The following is a 23,864-nucleotide window of genomic DNA, read 5'->3' as shown; positions in this document are numbered from 1 at the left end:
TTGTAGATCTGCTATTTTTTGAAGAAATATGAAAATGTGTGCAAATCTTTGAATACATTATTGTTTTAAAGCGAACATTTTTAATTCAAATCTTTGCTTCTGGGTGTCCCTGGAACACAATATTTTGAGATGGGGGGTCGGCGGCCAAATAAATATCATTTTGGGGGTCCTTGACATGAAAAAGTTTAAGCACCACTGATATAGAAACATACGTTTTTTTTCAGAATACATTGGTAGAATCGGCCTCAGGTCTTGATGGGTTATAGGAGTTATCCTCAGAATGATGATTTCATACGTATAAACTTCTTTCACTTTCTATCGCTTGGCAGTACTAGTGCTCCTGTATCTCTTTATATTCTCTCTCTCTCTCTCTCTCTCTCTCTCTCTCTCTCTCTCTCTCTCTCTCTCTCGTGCTCTACTGTCAGCCTGTGGTCAGATAGGCAGATATATTTACATTGGTAAGCGGGGAGGAAGGAACCATCAAGCCGCCCCGGTCCAGCCTCCATGCTCTGCCCTCTCCCCAGGGGGGGTGGAGCGAGCGAAGCAGTTGCTTGTAGCCCCTCCCCAGAGCTGGGCATATCTCTTCTCCCTCTCTCTGGCCCTGCTCAGAGCTCAGCAGCTTGATGGGACCAAAGCCTTAACCGGCCCACCGTGTCTCTCTCCCCCTCTCTCTCTCGCTCTCTCTCTCTCTCTCTCACACACACTCACAAACACACTCCCACATCAAGACCCTGGGGGAGAGGCAGTGAAGAGGAGACAGGAAGAGAGTGGAGACCCCTAACAAGAGGCTATAAGATACAACAGAGACTTTTTGTTTTTCCCGCACCAGTTTCACCTCAGTCTTTCTATACAGACGTTGATGAGGCAGGTTGGGTCAGCTGGAGCTCATCTCAGTCTCTGGGGTCCAGCTAAAAGAGGCCCGGCGGCGGCGGCGGCGGCGGGGGGGGTGGTGGAGGAACTGAGAGCGTGTGTGTGTGTGTGTGTGTGTGTGTGTGTGTGTGCCGCTCATCGAGTGTGCGTGTAATTCTTTTTGAACACTGGAACCGTACTTTAAACCATTATGACTCTTCTGGGCTCTGAACACTCCATACTGATACGAAGCAAGTTTAGAACAGGTAAGTCCAAAATGATGATGACGGATGCTTAGAAGTGCTTATCTACTGTGTTTCACCTATTCACCTATCTATCTGTTGCAGTGTCTTGTTTGTGTATTATGGGATGGACTGTGGTGTTTGGACGGTTTTGCAATATCTGAATATTGAATATATATGAAGAATAGAAAGAAGGAATTGCCACTTGCCCCAATAAGAGACTCTCCTTTGAACCAATGTGTTGGTCATCTCTTGGCACACAGTTGGCACGCGTCTGGTGTTTATTGAATATTAACCCAATAGTTTCCCTTTTGACATCGTCCACACCATTGAGTCACTCCCGTTGTCCTCGGCGATGATTTTGCGCCGACACTTCAGCACGCCGCTCAGTAACAACCGCCGGCAAGAGGTGACAGGTGCGCGTGATTTAACCGCGCACCTGTCGGGCATGCGCCGCTGGTACGAGGAATACCAGAGCAGAGAGGGAGGCCTGCCCGACGGGCGTAAAGAGGAAAGAATGACGATGTTACCAGGCCTAACGAACGCGTCCTGTCACGGCCGCCGTGGATTTATGACTGGGGGGGGGCGTGTTCTTTTTGATGTCAGTCTGATGCCTGCCTGCTCGTAAAAAAGCAGAACAACACGTGAGCGTTCCCGTGTCTCCTCCTCCTCCCCGTTAGGAGGCAGGCAGGTTAGTGCACTTGTTTTGTGCCAGCGCCGTGTTGACCTGCTGCCGTTCAGGGCAGCAAGGGGAGAGACCTTCCCACCGCGAGGCTCAGGGGTCCCTGATAAAGAGAGATTAGACCCAAGACGGGGGTCATAGGTTATCATCACACAGTGCGCTGTGTCTGTGTGTGTGTGTGTGTGTGTGTGTGTGTGTGTGTGTGTGTGTGTGTGTGTGTGTGTGTGTGTGTGTCTGTGTCTGTGTGTGCGTGTGATCTTCTGTGTGTGTGTGTGTGTGTGTGTGTGTGTGTGTGTGTGTGTGTGTGTGTGTGTGTGTGTGTCTACCTGCAGGTACGCACTGTAACGGGGGAGGAACGTATGGACTGCAAACACTGATTTAAACTCCCCTTAACACACAGCAGCTGTTGGGGGTTTGTCTTTCTAGCTCTCTCTCTCTCTCTCTCTCTCACACACACACCCACCCAGCCTCTCTCTACCCACATCTTACATTCACATCACTCTGTCTGTATATCTGTCTGTCTGTATGTCTGTCTGTGTGTGCCCCCCGCCCTCCGCCCCCCCTCTGTTTGGTCAATCCCTCATCCCTCTGTCTCTCCCCAACAACATCTTTCACTCCTTCTGTATTTCCCTGTCCATGTGAACTCTTATTCTGTCCGTTCATTGGACATCTGCTGTGCTCCTGCGGACGTGTTGTAGTAGTAGTAGTAGTAGTAGTAGTGGTAGTAGTGCTCCAGCAGCAGCAGCAGCCCATACGTTGTATTTCCTGTCTGTAGTCTGAGCAACACTGCCACCTCCCTGAGGAGCTCGTAACTGATGGCAGCGACCAGGCCTTGATCGGCCTCTGTGTGACACACGCTGCAGCGTATATATATATGCGCTGTGAAACCCTGAGTGTCCGTTTGGTTACATGTGTACACTCTCAGAGTTGTACAAATGCACGGATTAACACCGAGTTAAATGAACACTCAGGATTTTGCAGTGCAGTGTTTGATACATGCAATTAACTACGAAAAGAAACAACAACTTTTATCGGGGAGTGGGGGGGGGGCTTTCGCAGCGCTGTGAATAAGAGGGGGAACTTCTGTTTCACTTTGAAATGGCTCGGTGGAGCCCGTATACTCCTGACTTGACTCTGCTCCAATCTCTCGGGCTGGTAATTGCTTTCCAGAAATGGGAGGGTAAATGATGCTTTTCCTTTGTGTTGGTTAGAGCAGATCGGGCAGGGTGGGAAATGACCCGCCAGTCAGTGCCCTGGGGAGGGCAGAGAGAACCCAAATGCCTGCGTTTAAAAAAAAAAAAACGAAAACAAAACAAAACACAGCTTTCGGGGCACAATCATTTTCACACAGTGGCTCATGTTTTGGGGGTGCTTTTTTGTGGTGCTTTTTGACCCACATGCTGGAGGCTGTTAACGTGCCACAGATGTGGAGATACCTAGCACACGGTCTCTCCCGATGCCGAAAAGGTCATCTCGCTGTGAGAGCCTGTGCGATGGTACAGTCAGCGAGGAATTAATGTCTGGCGATACAGGCCTCAAGCAAAGCAGTGATTGGTGAGCGTATTTATGAGTGCATGACTGAAATATGGTCCCTAAGTAAAGTAAAACTGTCTCTAAATCTCTCTCTGATAGCCACTGATGACAGAGGGGGGGTCTTAGCCAATTTGGTTGCCCAAGATTGATGGCTTTTCTTTAAACTGTAGCGGCTTAAGTTGTATTCAGTGGCCAGTAAAAATATGACACCGGCAACTGTTGTTCCTTGCACCATGCTGGAAGCGCATTATCAAAGCTATGGGAACTACTACTATAGCTACAAGTAAAGATAAAGATCTGACTTAAGTACTGCCTGTGAACCACCACTGTTTCTTTATATTTGTGTGTGTGTGTGTGTGTGTGTGTGTGTGTGTGTGTGTGTGTGTGTGTGTGTGTGCGTGTGTGCGTGCGTGCGTGTGCGTGTGTGTGTGCGTGCGTGCGTGCGTGTGTGACTGGTTCTCATGCTGCCTTGATTAACACAGCTTAAGTGGACGTGGTCTGTTCTCTGTAGGCATTACGTAATCCTGGGACAGAGGTGTCAAATAGAAGTTAAATCAATACAGTGAGATGTCAAATACATGTTACACATTAAAACAGCTCCACACACAGTGTGCGAGGACCTTTTGCGATTCGTTCAATACCCGCAAACACGCCCACTGTGATTTACTCTGAGTCTTGGCAGTTTGAGTATACTGCTGTGTGCATTGACCACATTAACCCTGGAGTCCCTATTTTGGGGGTAATCATAAGGGAAATCTGTCCTAACCCTCTCCCACCACCACATTTTTAGTATACATTTTCAAAAACAGTGACGACAGGTTTACTACAAGCTCACAGCGTAAATATACGGCTATATTAGCTATTTGTTGTATAGCAAGTATAAAGGGAGTAAGGGGTTAAGCTGTTATTAATTACTGGTTATTATTTTTAATAATATTATTGTTATTTTTATGAATTCTACTTTACTCATGTACAACTCAAACATTACAAATTAATAGAAACGGTTTTCAGTTACACTTTTTCAGACTTTGACAAGGGTTGAAAAAAGCAAATATTTATATTTTCTCTTTTTTAAAGTAAGTACATGATGTGCAGTTGAATAAGTTACAGTACAGTAGTTACAGTTAGAACTAGAATCTTACACATTTACCCTAAGAGCCAGTGTTCCTTCAGTGCGAGACCGCTGAAAATAGCAGATCTACAAGCTCACAACGCATCAATCACGCATGCAACACATTTTGAGCTTGCAGATCAGTTCTAGCTAAGTATAAATCAGGTGTAATGTGTCCATATCACCAGCAAATCACCCCGGGTTCTGTCACCATATCTGTAAACTAAGTTTATCATTCACTGTCAGCAGAGCAGCTCCAGAAAGTATATCTTAATGACATCACAGGTTAGAATCTTGGCTCTCCTTCATCTGGGCTCTGTTTCATGTTCACAAATCTAGACTAGAACCAAACTTCATAGTAATAAAACATGAGTGTTCTGTTTTTGGACGGATTTTCACTTTAGGCTAAGGTATTATGCTAAAATAAACCCCGTACGTCATTGAGGAATACCTGTTTATGAGAAGTCATACACACATGCTAATACATCTGCCCCGAGTACATTCCTGCTCTTGTTGAAAGAAAGTTCACGGGTACCAATGAAGTTAATGCCGTCCCTCCCTTTTACTGTAGCTCTGCTAGTTTAAGTTACGAGAGGATGAGGATAGTTAGTGCTGGTTAGTAGAAGCTATAGTGCTGGGTTATTATTAGCCTCTTGCCCCATCAGAAGGTGACTCTGGCCCGTGACAGGGCCAGGTGGCAGCAGATGAATTATCACTAAAGCTTATTTTATAGTCCATCGCGTGAGGGTGTCCCTTGCCAAAGAGAGACACAAGCTGACAACACATTGCAACGCGATGCGTTAACTTGTAGAGCACTGTATATGCTGTAAATTAGGCTTAACTACAACACACTGGCAGTGCGGCATGGCAGGCTAGATAGCGCCTCAGTTGTTTTCACATGCGATTTGTCCTGAAATAGAAATGTGAGAGGTTGTCAGTGATGCTCTTTGCTGTTCTGGAGTTTAAAGCCGAAGGAACGATTATAGTTCACTGATATGCACACACAGTACGGGTCTAGTTTGAACATTCTCAGAGTTAAATTCACACTCCACATTTTACTGGGTTGGGCCCAGATGATATTTCAATTACAGGTTAAATGACTTACGTTTACGAGACAGAATGATTATTTTGGGTGTAGTTGTCTGTGTAATAATGAGATGGGATTTCAATAATGATCCATTCCTAGAGTTGATGTCACAGAAGCATTGCAGAACCAGCCAGCCTTTTATCACGTGACTCCTTCTCATGACAGATAGAGAGCCACAACAACAGATAAGAAAGAGGTGAGAGCTAACGTGTGCGCGCGCGTGCGTGTGCGTGTGCGTGTGTGTGTGTGTGTGTGTGTGCGTGCGTGCGCGTGCGTGCGAGCGTGCGTACGAGCGCACGGCACAGATTGAGAGGTCATTGTTGTGGGTATTGAAGTGCGGCGTTTGTACAAGAAAGAAAGGTTTTCCAGGCCGATCATCAGTGACATGTTTCGGTCAGCTCTTAAGGGCACAGACTGATGCCTGCATACAGTCTTTGTGATGTACAGTGTGTGTGTGGGGGGGGGGGGGGGGGACAGGTCATGGCCCTATGCTCTATAAACTGAAGCAGATGGTGTGATTTTGTGAAGGTACCGGTGTTATTATTACATAATGGAGGTGCTCTCCCAAGATAGAGACCCCCGGTCCGGTCGGTCACCTGACACCTGGTCAAATCGTGTCGAAGAACACAAAGGCTCTTTTGCGTCATGAGTTGAAACAGGCTACTTTGAACGAGGGGGGGGGGGGGGGGGGGTTAAATTAATGACATACTCAAATTTGCTTGAGATTGTATTGCCCCGGCTAATTAAGGAGAGAATAGGAGAACTTGTTATTCTCCCGCTTTAACTGCTGGTTCTTTGGATTTATGTTGTTCCGCCACGCGGCGGCACGCCATGAATGCCAAACGCGTGAGAGTGATCAGCAACGGAGTAAAGTGATTAGCCCATAAAGAACGGCGGAACACATCGTACTGGCGTTGTCAGATGCAGGAATTCTCCCAGAGACCCTCAGCTAACAGCAGTATACCGTGCGCACGCACGCACGCACACACACACACACACACACACACACACACACACACACACACACACACACACACACACACACACACACACACACACACACACACACACACACACACACACACACACACACAGTCACGCACGCACGCACGCACGCACGCACGCACGCACACATCAATAGAATGTGACTCAGACAAACAGACATGGGGGGAGCTTTATGTTTAGGACCCTTCCTTTTATGTTTAAGACACTTCACTTATTGTTTATGGGCGTGTACATACATACCGTACATGTACTCATGCATACACACACACACACACACATCGTACACACTCACGTGCGCACGCTCACACACGTGCGTACACGCGGTCGCACACACACACACACATCCATGGCCCATCAGACCACACACTGCCGAACAGATCTGTTTAAACGCCAGGAGCAGTGTTTATCATTCCCTACGTCCTGCTCAAAGAAATATTTGTGAGAAAGAGGCTTCACTTTTTTTCCCCTCTTCTTTGTTGTCTGCCTGCAGGTGGATGCATGTGTGTGTGTGTGTGCGTGCCTGTGGATGTCAGTGTGCGTCGTAGACAGGGTTGCCAGATCTGCTTATTATAATTTCCCCGCAAGATTTTATTTGAAAATAGCCGATGCGACGCGTTGTGAGCTTGTAGATCTGCTATTTTCAAATAGCTGATGTATATGTTAAAGTGCACATGTGGCCCATAGTCGCTTCTTTTGGGCTGGTTTTCCTAGACCTGGTTGCTTGTTTCTCTCACAGAATCTGGCAACACTGGTTGTAGAGTGTGTGTGTGTGTGTGTGTGTGTGTGTGTGTGTGTGTGTGTGTGTGTGTGTGTGCGTGTGTGTGTGCGCCCGAACTGCTTGCTGTCTGTTTAATGAGTTCCAGAGATTGGCATTGAGATGCTTGTTTCGATGATGGATCGTTGCCTAAATGCAACATGGACTCAGAGTGAGCGCACACACTCACGCATTACCATCCACTCTCCCCGACGGAGTCAAAGTAGCCGTCCAAATCAAACATTATGAAACGCAATCAAACAAATATGTTACTAATTTAAAAGTGAGCAGAATTCTCAGTCTCTCCCCGCCCCCTTTTTTCTCTTTCCCTCACCTGTCTGTCCTTCCCGCTCTCCTTTTCTCATTGTCTTTCTCTGTTTTTTCCACCCTGTCTGTCTGTCTGTCTGTCCGTCCATCCGTCTCTCTCTTTCTCTCTCTTTGTCCTTCTCCTGCCTCACCTTTAGTCCTGCAGCTAAGACTTCAACAGAGGAGGACACAAGAACAGCTTGCAGACCAAGGCATCATGCCTCGTGAGTAACGCCTTCCGGCTAAACATGCACTTACCTATACGCAGACACGCGCGCGCGCGCACACGCACACGCACACACACACACACACACACACACACACACACACACACACACACACACACACACACACACACACACACACACACACACACACACACACACACACACGGGACCAGTATTCTCACATAAGTACACACATGCAAACATACTTTTACACTCAACGTGACAAGTGCAACAAAACCCCCTTCATCAGAAAGGAACGAGGCAGATAACGCCAGAGACAGAGAGAGAGGGAGGGAGAGAGACACCTGAACTAATAAAACTGAATACCAACTGCCAGGGGGGGAAAGGAGAGGAAAAGGAAAGGTACAGAGGGAGGGGAGGGGAGGGGAGAGAGAGAGAGGACAGACATAGGGGAGGGAGATTGACTATCTATCTAGCATGTGGCATTGTGCCGCCTGACTCTGGCCCTGAAACATGACACACGACATGGCCTTGCCTACACGAGCCGAGGCACTTACCTCACAATAAAACAGTGTAACCACCCACCCCCCCCCCCCCCCCCCCCCCCCACCCGCCCCCACCCGCCCTCATCACAGCATGTTGGCCTCTTCCTTACTGTCACTGTCTGTCTCTCTCTCTCTCTCTCTCTCTCTCTCTCTCTCTCTCTCTCTCTCTCTCTCTCTCTCTCTCTCTCTCTCTCTCTCTCTCTCTCTCTCTCTCTCTCTCTCTCTCTCTCTCTCTCTCTCTCCCTCTCTCTCTCTCTAAGTAGGTTCCCCGCTCTTATGTTTCTATATCAGTGGTGCTCAAACTTTTTCATGTCAATTAAGGACCCCCAAAATTATATTTATTTGGCCGCCGACCCCCATCTCAAAATATTTTATTCCAGGGACCTCCCAGAAGCAAAGATTTTAGTTACAAATGTTCGCTTTAAAACTATACATATTCAAAGATTTGCACACATTTTCATAATCTCTCAAAAATAGCAGATCTACAAGCTCGTAGCGCGGCACTCAGCTTGTATATCTGCTATTTTTGAATAGCCAAAAGTGTAAAATAATGGGGTTTTTTTAGCTCAAAGCAAAAAGTGACACAGATGCGTTCCAGGTCTTAATGGGTTAAAAGCATGAAATCAGACAGACAGTCCCCTACACATGCCGATAGAGGGAAAGACAGACCCAGTATATCAGGGGTCAATTCGAAGATGCAGATGACAGATCGTCGAGTACATTTTCATAAAGTTATGAGAGTAGAAAACGCCTTAAAGTCGTAGCCGTCCAACAGGTAACCACAGGAACAAAGCAAGCCAGGCAGGCAGACAGACAAGACAAGACAAGACAGACAGACAGACAGACAGACAGGCAGATATCGCTGCCAGCGAGCAAGCAGACAGGTCGGTGAGTGACCGCCGAGGAATGCTCTTGTGTTGGAGAGGCTCTTGGGTCTCAGTAGAAACAGCGAGCGCTCAGCCAGCGGGCCAGATTTACATAGACGGCACCTGTTTACAGCACAGTGCCTACAGCACAGTGCATCAGCGGAGGGATATCTAAATAGAGCAATCCTGCTGGATTGAGCCCGGGCTCAGATTTATGTGTTTGCTACAGAGGCTTTTACACTCCTTAGATTGGTATGAGACATCAAAAAAAATAACATTACGAGAGCATTTGGACCTGCAGTATTTGTATTTGTAAAGTCTTAACCCTAGCGTCCCTATTCTTGGCATGTCCCTATTCTGGGCAAGTCATGGTAAATGTTGAATTTGCGAACATTTGACAAAAATAGGAGAACATTCGGCAAAAACACGCAGATTATTCTGAGAAACTTGAAAAAAAGTGTTTTTGAGAAATTATTCTGATAAATTTTAAAAGTGTTTTTGAAGTATAGGGTTTACAAGTGATTAACTATAATTACTACAAGGGTTAATATGGGACACAATGCACTCGCTTCAAGTTCATTTGTGTGTAGGGTAAATATCACACATCAAATATTTGTGGGTGCTCTCTGCACAAGTGCACGCTGGGTAAACTAAATGTGATTGTATAATAGATGTTTTGTGCGGCGGTCGGAGGACAGAGGCAGAGAACCACGTTTACACCGAGATAGTATCTGCTCCTTTGGTACAGTCTGCACATTGTTGCTACAAAACAACGTGTGTCTCCCGGTAAACGGGCAGGCAGTGAGAGAAGCCAGTTTTTTGTGCCGTTGGTGCCTTTTCGGTCGTACGTTAGAGACGCTGCTTTGCTCTTAACTGGGTATTTATACATGACTTGTCTGCGGGGAGAGGAGAGGAGGGGACAGGGGGACCAGGGAGGTGCAGGGCCAGGAGTTTGTTGAATGATATCTCTGGCACCGCGTGCTGTTTCGCTGAGGCTCCAGCCTCCAGATAACCAGGGGTAAGTGTGCGGGGGAACGGAATCCAGAGGCCCAGCGCGGCCCTATCAGTTTCTAGGAGTCTGACGGAGATAAGGAAAGGCAAGGAGTAACGCGATTGGACCGGCGGCCGGGCCTCGAGCACTTTACTCTTTTTTTTTATTTTCTCGATCGGTCGTTTTGTCTGGCAATTGTAGCCGAGAGGTTGGCAATGCATGCAGATGGAAGAGGGGTTGTTGAAGAGTTTGTGAGTATTATTTATTAGTTCCACGCACACAGAGAGATAAAGAACCCGGTAGCTGCTAGGCGAGGCTTGTCTTTGACAGCGGGGGCCTTTCGTCTGTTCTTACTGCATCTTTATGTCCGGGACCTGCCCCCCCAAAAGAATAAAACATTTCACGGAGCTTCATGCAGGCGCGTCCTCCTCCTCCTCCTCCTCCTCCTCCTCCGTTCTCCTGTAAGACGTGATACTTCAGATCCTGGCTGGCTGGCTGGCTGGCTGGCTGGCGCTCCCCTGGCTGTGTTATTCCTGCTGGGGAGATGGACACAGCACAGGGCCTGTGTATATATTACCCAGGGAACATCTGGTGTTTATTAGGGCTCTCTGTGAGATTCAGCCCGCAGCCCTCTGCAGGGCTGGCTGGCGTGTGGCCTTGGGGAGGGGCAATGCCGTCTGACCGCTCGCCACTTGTCTGGCCATTCATGCACACACGTGCACGCGCGCGCGCGCACACACACACACACACACATACACGCGCACGCGTACGCGTGCACACGCACAAGCACACGTGTGTAACGTTTTCTCATCACAATAATAGACACATACAGATGTGCCATTTCAAAACTTCAAATGTCCTGCCATCGCCAAGACAGTACATTTTCAGGGGATTCCCAGGGCAATAAGAGGGACAAAGAAGGGCATTTAAAATGCTGAATTATTTTGATGATCACTGCTTTTATGATGCTAATTAATTTGAGCAACTGGTCAAGGACCTCTTCAAATCACCTTTCGCCTCATAATGAGTCTGACACCTTCTTCAACACACATTCTTTTGTTCTCATGTATATGGCTGTCTGTTGAAGGGAAAAACGGGGGTGTGTAGTGACAACTTCTTTTCAGGGGCAAAACAGTGCCTTTTTAAGGGCAGAACAGGGAGGAAAAAATACATTTTCAGGGCACTTTCAGGGAAAGAACAGTAACGTGTGAAGTTTTGAAGTGGCACATCTGTACACAGCTACAGGTATACTGTAGCTGTGATGTGCATTGGGCACACACCATCACATGCACACATACAGTATGCATCTAGGCAGTGGTGGAAAGTAACTAGTGTAAGCGCATTTACTTAAGTACTGTACTTAAGTACAATTTTGAGGTATTTGTACTTTTTGTATTTCCAATTTCCAATACTTTTACTTCTACTCCACTACATCTCAGAGGCAAATATTGCACTTTTACTCCACTACAATTATTTGAAAACTTTAGTTGCTAGTTACTTTTCACACATAAATTATGATATAAACATACGTTAACCACTTTAGCCCTATTTAATACCTAGTCACAACGCGTCGCATCGCGACGCGTTGTGAGCTTGCAGATCTGCTATTTTCAAACATTTTAGTACTTTTACTTTTGGTACTTTAAGTACATTTTGATGCCAACACTTTTGTACTCAAGTGCATTTTTTAATTCTGGACTTAGTATTTCTATATTGTACTTTTACTTAAGTAAAGAATTTGAGTACTTTTTCCACCACTGCACCTACTAGGCACCCGTCGATTTATATCCCATCTCCATGGCAGCAGAGCTTTTTATTTAATCCTCCCGCAAATGGAAACACAAAGGGAAATTATTCCTGCCTTAATGCACCATACGTCTTGCTTCTTAACCGCCATGTTTACATTTGACAGATACAGTCAGCAGGTATATAACTTCGCAATAGGTTTTAAAGTGCGTCGTGTGTTTTAATACGGCCCACGGAATGTTTAAAAAGTCTGTAAAGTCGACTTCAGGGCTTCACCGTATCGCGTTACATTATGCGTCGGCCGCCCGGCACGCTGTTATGCGGCCCGCACAGTTTAAACACAGTTAAAGCTCCGCGTATCCCCCCCACCATGTAGAACCACGGGTCTTAAATCAGCCCCTCGTGCCAAGAGAGTGTCAGGTGTGGCGAGTGAGTTTAGAGACAGCGGTGGGAAGGGACGCGGTGACAGGCCAGGGCCAGGCCGAATTATAAACAGATGCTGATGTCACCCCAGCAGACACGGCATGTCAACATTGAGGGACACTAATGGCTCATTTAGGACTTTGCCCGCAAGACCACCACGTCACTCACTGGAAATAACAGATCTTTAAAGTTGAAAGTCAAGTCATTCTCAATGAGCGACATCATGGTCATATGACCAAGTAGTACAACCATCACCTGATCCAGGCCTCTATAGCATTGGTTCTCAAAGTGGGGTCCGGGGACCCCCAGGGGTCCTTGAGGGAGTTCCAGGGGGTCCCCAGCTAAATGATGGATAGGAACCAAATGGACCCTTATGGTTCTGTAACTCTGAGAGCGTACAAATGGAACCAAATGGACCCTAACGGGTCCATTTGGTTCCATTTGTACGCTCTCAGAGTTCAATTAACATTGATTTTATAATATCAATTCGGGTCCCAGAGGTATAAATGCCATTAAATGGGGGTCCATAGCCTAATACATGTCAAACTGGGGGTCCTTGACATTAAAATGGTTGAGAATCACTGCTAGAAAGCCGTATAAACCTTCTCTTATGGGGGTCCCTGGCTTATCTTTTGAAATGGGGGTCCGCGGGCTAATAAGTGTCAATTTGGGGGTCCTTGACATGAAAAAGTTTGAGAACCACTGCTCTATAGTGCCTGTGGCTGAGAGGGAGTCTCACTGCTTTCCATGTTCATCGAGCCTTTGCTTTCTTTCATTTGGTAAATGGTGCGTTCATATAGCGCCTTTAATCCATTAAGACCAGGAAACGCATGTCATTTTTTGGCTATCAAAAAATAGCACGGCACCAAGCTTGTAGATCTGCTATTTTTTGAAAATTTGAAAATTGTCCAAATAGCCAAAGTATAAAATAATGGTTAAAGTGGTTAAAATCTAAAATGACACTTTTTAACCCATGACACTTAATGGGTTAAATACAACCATTCACATACCGACGGCGGAGGAAAATATTCAAGGCTGCTCATGGGGGACAGTTAGGGGTTAAGGGTTTTGCTCAAGGACACTTTGACACTAACCCAGGAGGAAACGGGGATCTAACCGGGATCCGATACAAAACTGCCGCTTTACCTCCTGAGCCACTGACGCACACCATTAATTCCATCCTTCCTTCCTTCCTTTCCTTTCCGTATGCTTTTCCTCTCATCCTCATTTCCTGTTTTCCTTCTAGTCTTCCCGTAAATGTATACTTCATTTATAACTTCATTTTTAGATTTCTTTGGCTATTCAAAAATAGCAGATATGCAAGCTCATAGCATCCCTGGAACTAAATATTTTGAGATGGGGGTTCACTGCCAAATACTGTACATATCATTTTGGGGGTCCTTGACATGAAAATATTTGAGAACCACTGATATATAGCAACATACGTTTTTTCAAAAAAAGTGTTTAGAAGACATTTGTAGAATCCCCCGAAGCGAAGATTTGAGTTAAATATATATATATATTCAAAGATTTGCTCAAATTTTCAAGATTTTTCTGAAACATTGCAGATCTACATAGCGCTGCACTCGGTGCCGCGCTATGAACCTGTATATCTGCTATTTTTGAATAGCCAAAGAAATCTAAAAATGACACAGATGCGTTCCCGCTCTTAACTCATTCAGTGCCATTGACGTCGCCGACGTCACGTTTTTATAAGCCCAGGGTGCCAATGACGTCGCCGACGTCATGAAAAAAAAAAAAAGATATCATGATTTGAAGATTTGCTGCTCCATTCACTTCTTGTTTAACATCTTACTGAAAAAAGCTGTATCTCACTTCCTAAGCACTTTTTTTTTACAATGTATTTTTGGCTCTGGCACTCAGAGCCAAACTGCCAGAAACAAGTCAGGCACTGAATGAGTTGTTAATGGGTTAACACGTTCTCCCTCTGCCCTTTCCTTGCGTCCATCCTCATTTCCTCAAACTCCTGTACTTCTTTCCTTGTCTCCTTCCCTCCTTCCATACAGTACATGTTTTATTTAAAGATGTACAGTTTCATTTGTATGAGACACTGAAGAGAGCATTAGCCCGTTAAGCAAAGTACTTTCTGTGTTTCGCAATGATTATAATTGATATTGGACATCAACGTAACTTAATTATGATGTTGAAATTGCTGTGTTTTTGTGTTTCTTATGACAGATCACCTGTCACGTCTCCCATTTCCAATACGTTTTTCATCACACAATAATATTTCACCTGAATCGGCCAATAAAACACCTCACATAATTCATTTAATTTTGGCAATGCATATCATTTCATCCTCCACATTTGGCTCCCGAGAGATACGACGAAAATTGTATCTGACCAAATACGTATTGCCATTTCTTTCAGTGAGATAATCAAACTAGACCCCCCCCCCCCCTCCTCGCCCTGTCATCACTGCTAGGTAATACATTCTAGGGCCAAGCCAGGTCATGTCTGGGACTGATTATTTTTACAGGTCTTAATAGGGAGAGATGGTGGAAGGTAGACAATCTCGCCCGCTGCAGAGACCGTTCCCTTTAATTAGAGCCACTCCGTTTATTTTACTAACACTGAAAGTGTCTGGCTGTTGAGTGGCGGAGAAAAACAGAGGAGTAATTTGAAGCACTCCAGAATAGATTGATTGTCTCCTGTCAGTGTGTGTGTGTGTGTGTGTGTGTGTGTGTGTGTGTGTGTGTGTGTGTGTGTGTGTGTGTGTGTGGGTGTGGGTGGGTGGGTGGGTGTGGGTGTGTGTGTGTGTGTGTGCGTGTACCATGTCATTTGTTAATGGACGAGGGCCCTGCAGCAAGCAGGTATACATTCAGAGGCTTCCAGAATGCATGCTTGCATTCTGGAATAGATCCGGTTGCAAGTGATGGAAGAAATACTCACATGTTTCACTTACAAGTATCAATGTTGCAGTGTAGATATACCCTGTTACAGGTAGAAGTGCCTGTTTTCAAAATGTACTCGAGTGAAAGTACAAAAGTATCGGCGTGAAAATATGCTTAAAGTACCAAAAGTGAAAGTACTCATGTATACAAAAATCTTTTGAAATTAGCCGATCTACAAGCACACAATGCGTCGCATCACAATGCGTATTGTGTGCTTGTAGATCGGCTATTTTCAAATGGCCGAAATATATATACGGGTGGTTATTGTGTTTTGTAATAATAATCAAAATCTACAAAGTGACTAAAGTTCATTGTATCATCATTGTAGTGGAGTAAAAGTACAATATTTTCCTCTGAGATGTAGTGTAGTGAGTAGTACAGTACAGTACTTGAGTACATGTACTTAGTTACTTTCCACCACTGTCTGGTCGTATCATTAATACAAACCCCAATGATGTTACATTATTTGATCACAGTTTGAACACATGTATGGTATGACAGTTAAGCAAGCGCGTGTGTGTGTGTGTGTGTGTGTGTGTGTGTGTGTGTGTGTGTGTGTGTGTGTGTGTGTGTGTGTGTGTGTGTGTGTGTGTGTGTGTGTATTACTATACTTGCGAGGACCAAGTATAGTAGAATTTGAAGAAATATACATTGTGAGGACCGTTTTCCTGCTCCTCACAAGACAAATGATTGTTTTATAGTTAAAAAAACATTTTTTAGAGATACGTTTACAATTAGAAAAACATTCAGGTCAGGATTAGACATTTAGGTGTCTTAGAGGTTAGGTTTAGGGATTGGAATTAGAGTTAAACATGATTTATACTTATACATATACGCCAGTGTCATGCACCGAAAAATAGCTGATCTATAAGCTCACAACGCGTCGCAGCGCGACGCGTTGTGGGCTTGTAGATCTGGTGTTTTTCGGCTTTAGGCTTACGGTTAAAAATGGCAATTATTATTTTTAAATGGCATTCATGACATGGCTGTCCTAAAGTGTTGATGTCCTCACAAGTATAGTAATACAAACGTGTGTGTGTGTGTGTGTGTGTGTGTGTGTGTGTGTGTGTTGTTGATGTGGTGCTGATGTGTGCCGTGTATAGACCCAGTCTCAGACGCCTCCTGTCTGGAGGCCCAAATGAGGCTGAAACGAGCCCGGCTCGCCAGCGACCTCAATGAGAGACTGGCGGTGAGGCCCGGCCCCCTTGAGTTGGTACAAAAGAATATCATTCCCCTAGACTCTGCTGTCAGAATGGACTCGATGATGACAGGTATCAGTGAGAACGGTCGTTGTGCAGTTCCTGCTCATTTAACTCATGAGAATGTGCAAATGTAACCAAAAATGGACCCGTACACTGTAAGGGTCCATTTGGTTACATTTTTGTTCACTCTCTGAGTAACAAATGGATAAATTAACACTAAGGATTTTACCCCCGTATGTACTCTGAGTAACAAATGGATAAATTAACACTTAAGGATTTTACCCCCGTATGTACTAATTTCTTTTAAATGTGTGTGATTCACAGCTTGGTTTGTGTGTGATTTTGTTTGTTTTTTTGGGGGGGGGGGTGGGGGTTTCACTCACGTACGACAGCATTTGTTTTGAGTGGATAAAAGTGCACTTCTCTCAACTCGACTCTCTCGACTCAACTCGAATGTGTGTGTCGATATTAGCCAAAACTGCTGTCAAAGTGGTGAACTAAACCAGTGGTTCTCAAACTTTTTCATGTCAAGGACCCCCAAATTGACACTTATTAGCCCGCGGACACCCATTTCAAAAGATATGCCAGGGACCCCCATAAGAGAAGATTTGTTTACGGCTCTAGCAGTGATTCTCAACCATTTTAATTTCAAGGACCCCCAGTTTGACATGCATTAGGCTACAGACCCCCATTTAATGGCAATGTCAATTTAACTCTGAGAGTGTACAAATGGAACCAAATGGACCCGTTAGGGTCCATTTGGTTCCATTTGTACACTCTCAGAGTTACAGACCCATAACGGTCCATTTGGTGCCTAATCTATCAATTAGCTGGGGACCCCGGACCCCACTTTGAGAACCAATGAACTAAACATTTCAGAGGAATCCGCGCGAGGCTGTAATCGGAGGAGGAACTCGATTGCATTGCAAAGCGGCCGTCTCTGGGGCGGCCTCTCTCCAGTGGATGGCATGATGGTCGTGGTGTTGAGGAGAGGTGACGATGGGAACAGTGGCGTTTCTGCACGTATACGAAGCTGTTTGGGGAAACCCTCTTGAGATTACTGCCAGTGTATATGTTTTAAAGCTGCAAACAGGAATTTATTTTAATCCATTAAGACCTGATGCTGATTCTACAAACAGTTTTCTGAATAACGAATGTTGCTATATCAGTGGTGCTCAAACTTTTTCATGTGAAGGACCCCCAAAATTATATGTATTTGGTCGCGGACCATCTCAAAAATCTTTAAAAAATATATACATATTAAAAGATTTGCACAAATGTTCACGGTTTCTTTAAAATAGCAGATCTACAAGCTCATAGCGTTGCATGAAGTGACGCACGCGCTAGGAGCTTGTATCTGCTTTTTTTGAATAGCCAACATATAAAATATGGTTAAAGTGGTTACACATGATGCTTTCCTGGTTTCAATGGGTTATTGAATTCAATGTTATTTCAACTAATTGGTATGTAGCACATCTGCAGTAGACTGAGAGAACGAGCCCAATCGATGGTCTTGAAGGGCGGATCCAAACCCAGGCGCTGGATTCCAACGCCGCTTCCTATTGCTTCACCAATCTATGTCTATCCTGATTGGATAAAATTGGAAATTAAACTGAAACTGAAACGAAAATGCATTTTCTGTTTTATAAAGAGCTGGAGAGACAAGGAGACTCCTTTTACTGAACAAACACTCTATAGCAATGAGTACTATCACAATATAGAGCTATTTAACACTTATTTTAACCAAAGAAAATCACTTGCCCTACCTTTAACACAATCATTTTAACCACTTTAAACATAGTTAATACTTTGGCTATTCAAAAATAGCCGATGTACAAGCTTTTTAATTTTGGGGAAATGTTGAATAATTCCGTTCTTTTTTTTTTTTTTTACACTAATCTTCTCTTCTGGGGGTCCCTAGCACAAACTCTTTTCAGATGGGGGGTCCGCAGCCAAATAAATATCAGTTTGGGGGTCCTTGACATGCAAAAGTTTGAGAACCACGTACTGCTTTAAGTTAAGACCTGGAACGCATCTGTGTCACTTTAGATGTCTTTGGCTATTCAAAAATAGCAGATATACAAGCTCATAGCGCGGCACCGAGTGCCGCGCTATGAGCTTGTAGATCTGCCATATTTGAAAAATCGTGGAGAAAAAAAAAAGTTTTATATTTTTTTTCTGAAAAACTGTTAGGATTTAGAAAATGTTTTAGAAGCGGCCTCAGGTCTTAATGGGTTAACGGATGTCCAGAAAAGCATTTGCGCTTTAGCCATTTCTTTGATTTAAGGATAAGGAGTAGTGCTCGGTGGCCCGTTACAACACTCTAACCTTGTAGCGTTTGTCTTTCACCCTCAACATCACAGCCAACTTCTGTCTCCATATAATCCCTGCCTGTCCAGATAGTTTTTTTTAATGTAGGCCTACCGTATATCCACATGCTGTATGTGTTTTGTATATTGTCAATGTCAGGTGGAAACCTATGTTTAACCCATTAAGACCTGAGGCGATTCTTAAAAATGTCTTCTAAATCCTAAAAAAAAATTGGGGGAAAAAAAAAAAGTCAAGATTTTTGAATAGCCAAAGACATCTAAAGTGACACAGATGCGTTCCAGGTATTAATGGGTTACAAAACTGCTCTTTTTAATTATTTTCATTGGTTCAATATTTATACTTTTCTTTCTTTTTTATTTAACTACTTTCACTTTAACCCATTAAAACTGGGAAAGCATGTGACATTTTAGATTTTAGCTTTATAAACCTTATAACGTTTTTCAGAAAACTCTTAGGATTTAGAACAGTGGTTTAGAACAGTGGTTCTCAGAAATAGCAGATATGCAAGCTCACAGCGTGGCATGCAGTGCATCTGCTATTTTTTAACATTTTTTAAAGACGGGGTGCCGTGATTTTCAGTGATTTCCCCCCTTCCTAAAACATAATCATCAGGTATTATGGTTATACTAGGAGGAGGATTTTTTTCAAAAAAGTGTACAGAAATTGTTAAAATTATGTTTTTATGTGGACACGCCTCCAGTTCATTAAGTATACCTGGGGGGGCACGAAAAAGTTTGAGAACCACTGATTTAGAAGGCATTTGTAGAATCGGCCTCAGGTCTCATTGGGTTCAAAATGTTTCCAAAATAGCGGATGGTGAGCTTATAGATCTGCTATTTTAGCTAGTTTTGCACAACACCCTTGTACGACAAATTAGGGAATTAATTTACGAGAAAAGAAAAAACACGGAAAGGTGAAATGTGGAGACACAAGGTTTCTGCCCGACAGTGATGATATCAGTAAACATGTTGTGTAAAGGACCTGCAGTCAGACCGTTTAGTACACTGCACACTGTCCAATCCTGAGTGATCATTTAGCTCCCTTAGAGTGTGAACATGGACCTGCAAGGTTCAAATGTGTCCACTCTGAGTCAAATGAACCCTGGGGATTTAGCCGTGTACCTCTTTAGGGGGAGGGGACTGTCGTTTATTGAGATGAGCAGCAGCTGTATTTGGGTCCAGCCTTTCCTTCAGAAGTGTGTGTGTGTGTGTGTGTATGTGTGTGTGTGTGTGTGTGTGTGTGTGTGTGTGTGTGTGTGTGTGTGTGTGTGTGTGTGTGTGTGTGTGTGTGTGTGTGTGTGTGTGTGTGTGTGTGTACTGTATTATGTGTTTGTATAACCTTGTATCCACACATGTATGCAAGCACACGTGTGTGTGTGTGTGTGTGTGTGTGTGTGTGTGTGTGTGTGTGTGTGTGTGTGTGTGTGTGTGTGTGTGTGTGTGTGTGTGTGTGTGTGTGTGTGTGTGTGTGTGTGTGTGTGTGTGTGTGTGTGTGTGTGTGTGCGCGCGCGCGCCTGTCTGTTTCTACCTCCCCATGTCTCTGTTATAACTGATAGACTCACATGTAGGGTGACCACCTTCAAACAGACCCATTGAGGGACAGTCGTACCGGTTCCGTGGGACCTCCCGTGCGCTCGCGCAATTTTTTACGCGGTTCTGGACGGATTGGGTTCGTTTTTTCCCAGTTTTTGGTTTCTTTATTTCGGTTTTAGGGTTAAGATTAGGGTTAGGTTAGGGTTATTATTTAATTCTTATTTTTGCCTGATTTTACCGATTTATTATTAAAAAAAAATCTTTTTTGTTTTTTTTTCATATCTTTGATTTTCGGGACATTGCTCTGCTTGTGCGGGACGCGGGACAGAGGGTCCAATTTCGGGACTGTCCCGCGAATTTCGGGACGGGTGGTCACCCTACTCACATGAGTCCAGAGAGTCACCTATACGGTACACTGTACAACGCTCTGTGGCAGGACCAAGCTATTTTACTGCTGGTCCCCATGCAGGCACCTCCTGTATTCAGTAGGCTGCATCAGCGCTCCTGTTTTCTGACCTAAAGGGGCGTGTTTAACATCTCCGGCGAGAACAGCCGTGTGATCCCATTGGTTCACCGATCTGTCCGTCAACCCCCGCCCCATCAACACAACATTACGAGCGACGCCCACTGCACTCTGGTTGGTTGGGGAAATTAAACACTTCCTATACCGGGTACACCGACGCGCTGCTCCAGGCTTTTATTTTCTAGCAAAACTAAACAATAAAAGCCTGGAGATCGAGGCTAGTATTCAGTGACCCAGGTGTCCCTGTATTCAACCTGGTGTCCCCATTTTGGGCGTAATAACAGATCTACAAGCTGTCACACTATGTTTGCTCTTCAGTTATTCGCCACACAACACCTACATGTACACGACAAATGATCAAATAGGGCATTGGTTCTCAAAGTGGGGTCCGGGGACCCCCAGGGGTACTTGGGGAGGTTCCAGGGGGTCCCTCAGCAAAATGTGATAATATAGCATCCCAATAATTTTAACCACTTTAACCTTTTATACTGTGGCTATTCAAAAATAGCAGATATACAAGCTCATAGCGCGGCACCGAGTTGTAGCTTGTAGATCTGCTATTTTTGAAAAAACGTGAACATTTGTGCAAATATTTGAATTTTTTTTTTTTAAAGCGAACATTTGTGTTCTCAAATCTTTGCTTCTAGGGGTCCCTGGAACAACATCTTTTGAGATGGGGGTCCGCGGCCAAATACATATCATTTTGGGGGTCCTTGACATGAAAAAGTTTGAGAACCACTGAAACAGGGCTTAAGTTGTAAAGCTCCACACGACGTCAGTGGCCTCCTCCAAGGCCCGTACCAGCCCATCAAGTGTCTGACCTATTATAGTGTAACTTCAAAAGGCCTACTTGGAAAACTGAAATGGGTTCATCTCACACATTCCCATGCAATTCGTCCTCAGTCAACCAGTGACATCAAACTGACTTGAAAAGGCTCGTGCGTAGCGGACAGGGTTGCCAGATCTGCTTAGTATAATTTCCCCGCAATGTATTATTTGAAAATAGCCGATCTACAAGCTCACAACGCGTCGCATCGCGACGCGTTGTGAGCTTGTAGATCTGCTATTTTCAAATAGCTGACGTATGTGTTAAAGTGCTCGTGTGGCCCATTAGTCGCTTCTTTTGGGCTGGTTTTCCTAGACCTGGTTGCTTGTTTCTCTCGCAGAATCTGGCAACCCTGGTAGCGGATAGTAAAGGAACAGATCACACGCTTTGAACTTCACAATTAATACAACGCCATAGCAATACAGTATATGTATTGGTAAATGTTGTGTGTGTGCACGTGCACACGCACACACACGTGTGCATGTGACCCTGACTGTGTACGTCGGGGTGGGTTTAGAGAGTCTTTCACAGAGCGAGCGCTTGTGGTGTGATTGAAACCAGGGTCTGTTCTTGGCAGGTCACATGTTTGGATACTAAAGGAGAGTCTTATACCTCCTGTACACACACACACACACACACACACACACACACGCACGCACGCACGCACGCACGCACGCACGCACGCACGCACGCACGCACGCACGCACGCACGCACGCACGCACGCACGCACGCACGCACGCACGCACGCACACGCACACGCGCACACACACACGCGCACACACACACCCCTCTTCCCTGCTCTGTCTCTGTGTCCCCTCACTAACCCCCCAGGTTCAGCTCCTCCAGATAGGATAGGAGCCACTCTTAGCTCAGCCAATCACGGCTCCCGTTCACTATCAGCCCAGCCAATCGCAGGCCGCGGTCACTGTGAAGTGGCTCGTTTCAGTCTCTCACCAGCGCGGCCGTAACACCTCTGCGCTGAGTGTTGCACTAGGTGAAAGTGACAGGCAAGGCAGAGTGTGTGAATACCGGTGTTCTTCACGGGCCTGAAAGTCCAGTAACGTGCGCTTGTCTACAGCAGGCGGTGGGTGGGTGGGGTGGGGGGGCTGTGTGGTGGTGGTGGTGGGGGGGGAGGTGTGCGCGGTACACGTACAAAAGCCACCCACAAACATGAGCCTTGTACAAACACACTTTGCCGAGGCTGAGACACACAAACATTCACCCCCTTTTTCCCTTTTCATGTGTCAAACAACATTTAAAGCATGGCCTGTTTCAGCACTCTCTCTTTTCTGCTTGCTTGGGGAGTGGATAACATCTTATTAGTGTGGCTAACCAGACTACAGTGCCCTTCCGACTTTATTATTATTTTTCTAGATAAACTTTATTCTGACGCGCGGTTTCTCCCGCAGTTTATTTTTCCCACACTCGTGCCATTATGTCAAATTGACCGGCTTCACCGGGAATAGACTGCTTGTACTGCTAAGAGATTGGTTACATACTTTAATTGATATTAACTTATTAGTGCATTAAATGTCCACATCCACTTTAATGGGAAAATGAAAAAACTCCCATTCAAGTATTTCTTTCTCGGAAACCGTAAGAGCTGGAGCTGAAGACTTTGAGGGAAGGTTCATAGTTTATTGCCAAATTATTAAAAAAAAAGAATCCCCAAAAGCATTTCCACTTTGATCCATAGGGGGGGGGCACAAATGCGCAAAACGTAACCGTTTGATGCAAAAACATGATTTTTGGGGGGGATCAGTTCTCTCAAAAAGAAAAGCAAGTGATCTCAGGAGAGACATGACGATGTCATCGGCCTGCTACATTTGTGGGAGGGGCCTATTTCTTTAGTGGGAGGGGCCTATTTCCTCAAATCAAAACGGCACACGTCATGAACGCGGGATCCGATCGGCATCGAATTCGAATCGCACGTCGCGCAGCCTCCGACGGTATTCATCCAGGCGTATTCCTCGAGTCCCGACGGCCGTGACCCACGACCGGCGTCGGCGCAACCACACTTTGCAGTTTCCCAGAATTGCGACGCGTCTAGTTCAAAATGTACTTGAGTAAAAAGTACAAAAGTATCCGCATCAAAATATACTGAAAGTACCAAAAGTAAAAGTATTCATTGTGCAGAAATGTTCAAAATGTGGTGAGAAAAAAATAAAAAAATGGAATGGAATGGAGCGGCCGTTCAGGAATTGTC

At 45.1% G+C, this 23,864-nt stretch overlaps 1 protein-coding gene across 1 annotated transcript in view; it reads left to right on the top strand.

Annotated features, from left to right (window-relative positions):
* The first annotated feature begins 975 nt into the window (after positions 1-975).
* The window catches only part of myocd (myocardin), a 36,079-nt gene continuing 13,190 nt past the window's right edge, over positions 976-23,864 (top strand). Inside the window, exons 1-3 of the mRNA XM_084078728.1 lie at positions 976-1,115; positions 7,728-7,793; positions 16,347-16,514. Of these exons, the coding sequence (XP_083934854.1) occupies positions 1,061-1,115; positions 7,728-7,793; positions 16,347-16,514 (289 nt within the window). The 5' untranslated portion in view covers positions 976-1,060. The remainder of the gene's footprint in view (positions 1,116-7,727; positions 7,794-16,346; positions 16,515-23,864) is intronic.

Source organism: Gymnoscopelus microlampas, assembly GCF_963454915.1.
Source record: "Gymnoscopelus microlampas genome assembly, chromosome: 14".
NCBI classification, from domain to species: domain Eukaryota; kingdom Metazoa; phylum Chordata; class Actinopteri; order Myctophiformes; family Myctophidae; genus Gymnoscopelus; species Gymnoscopelus microlampas.
This window is presented reverse-complemented; position numbering and strand designations above follow the sequence as displayed.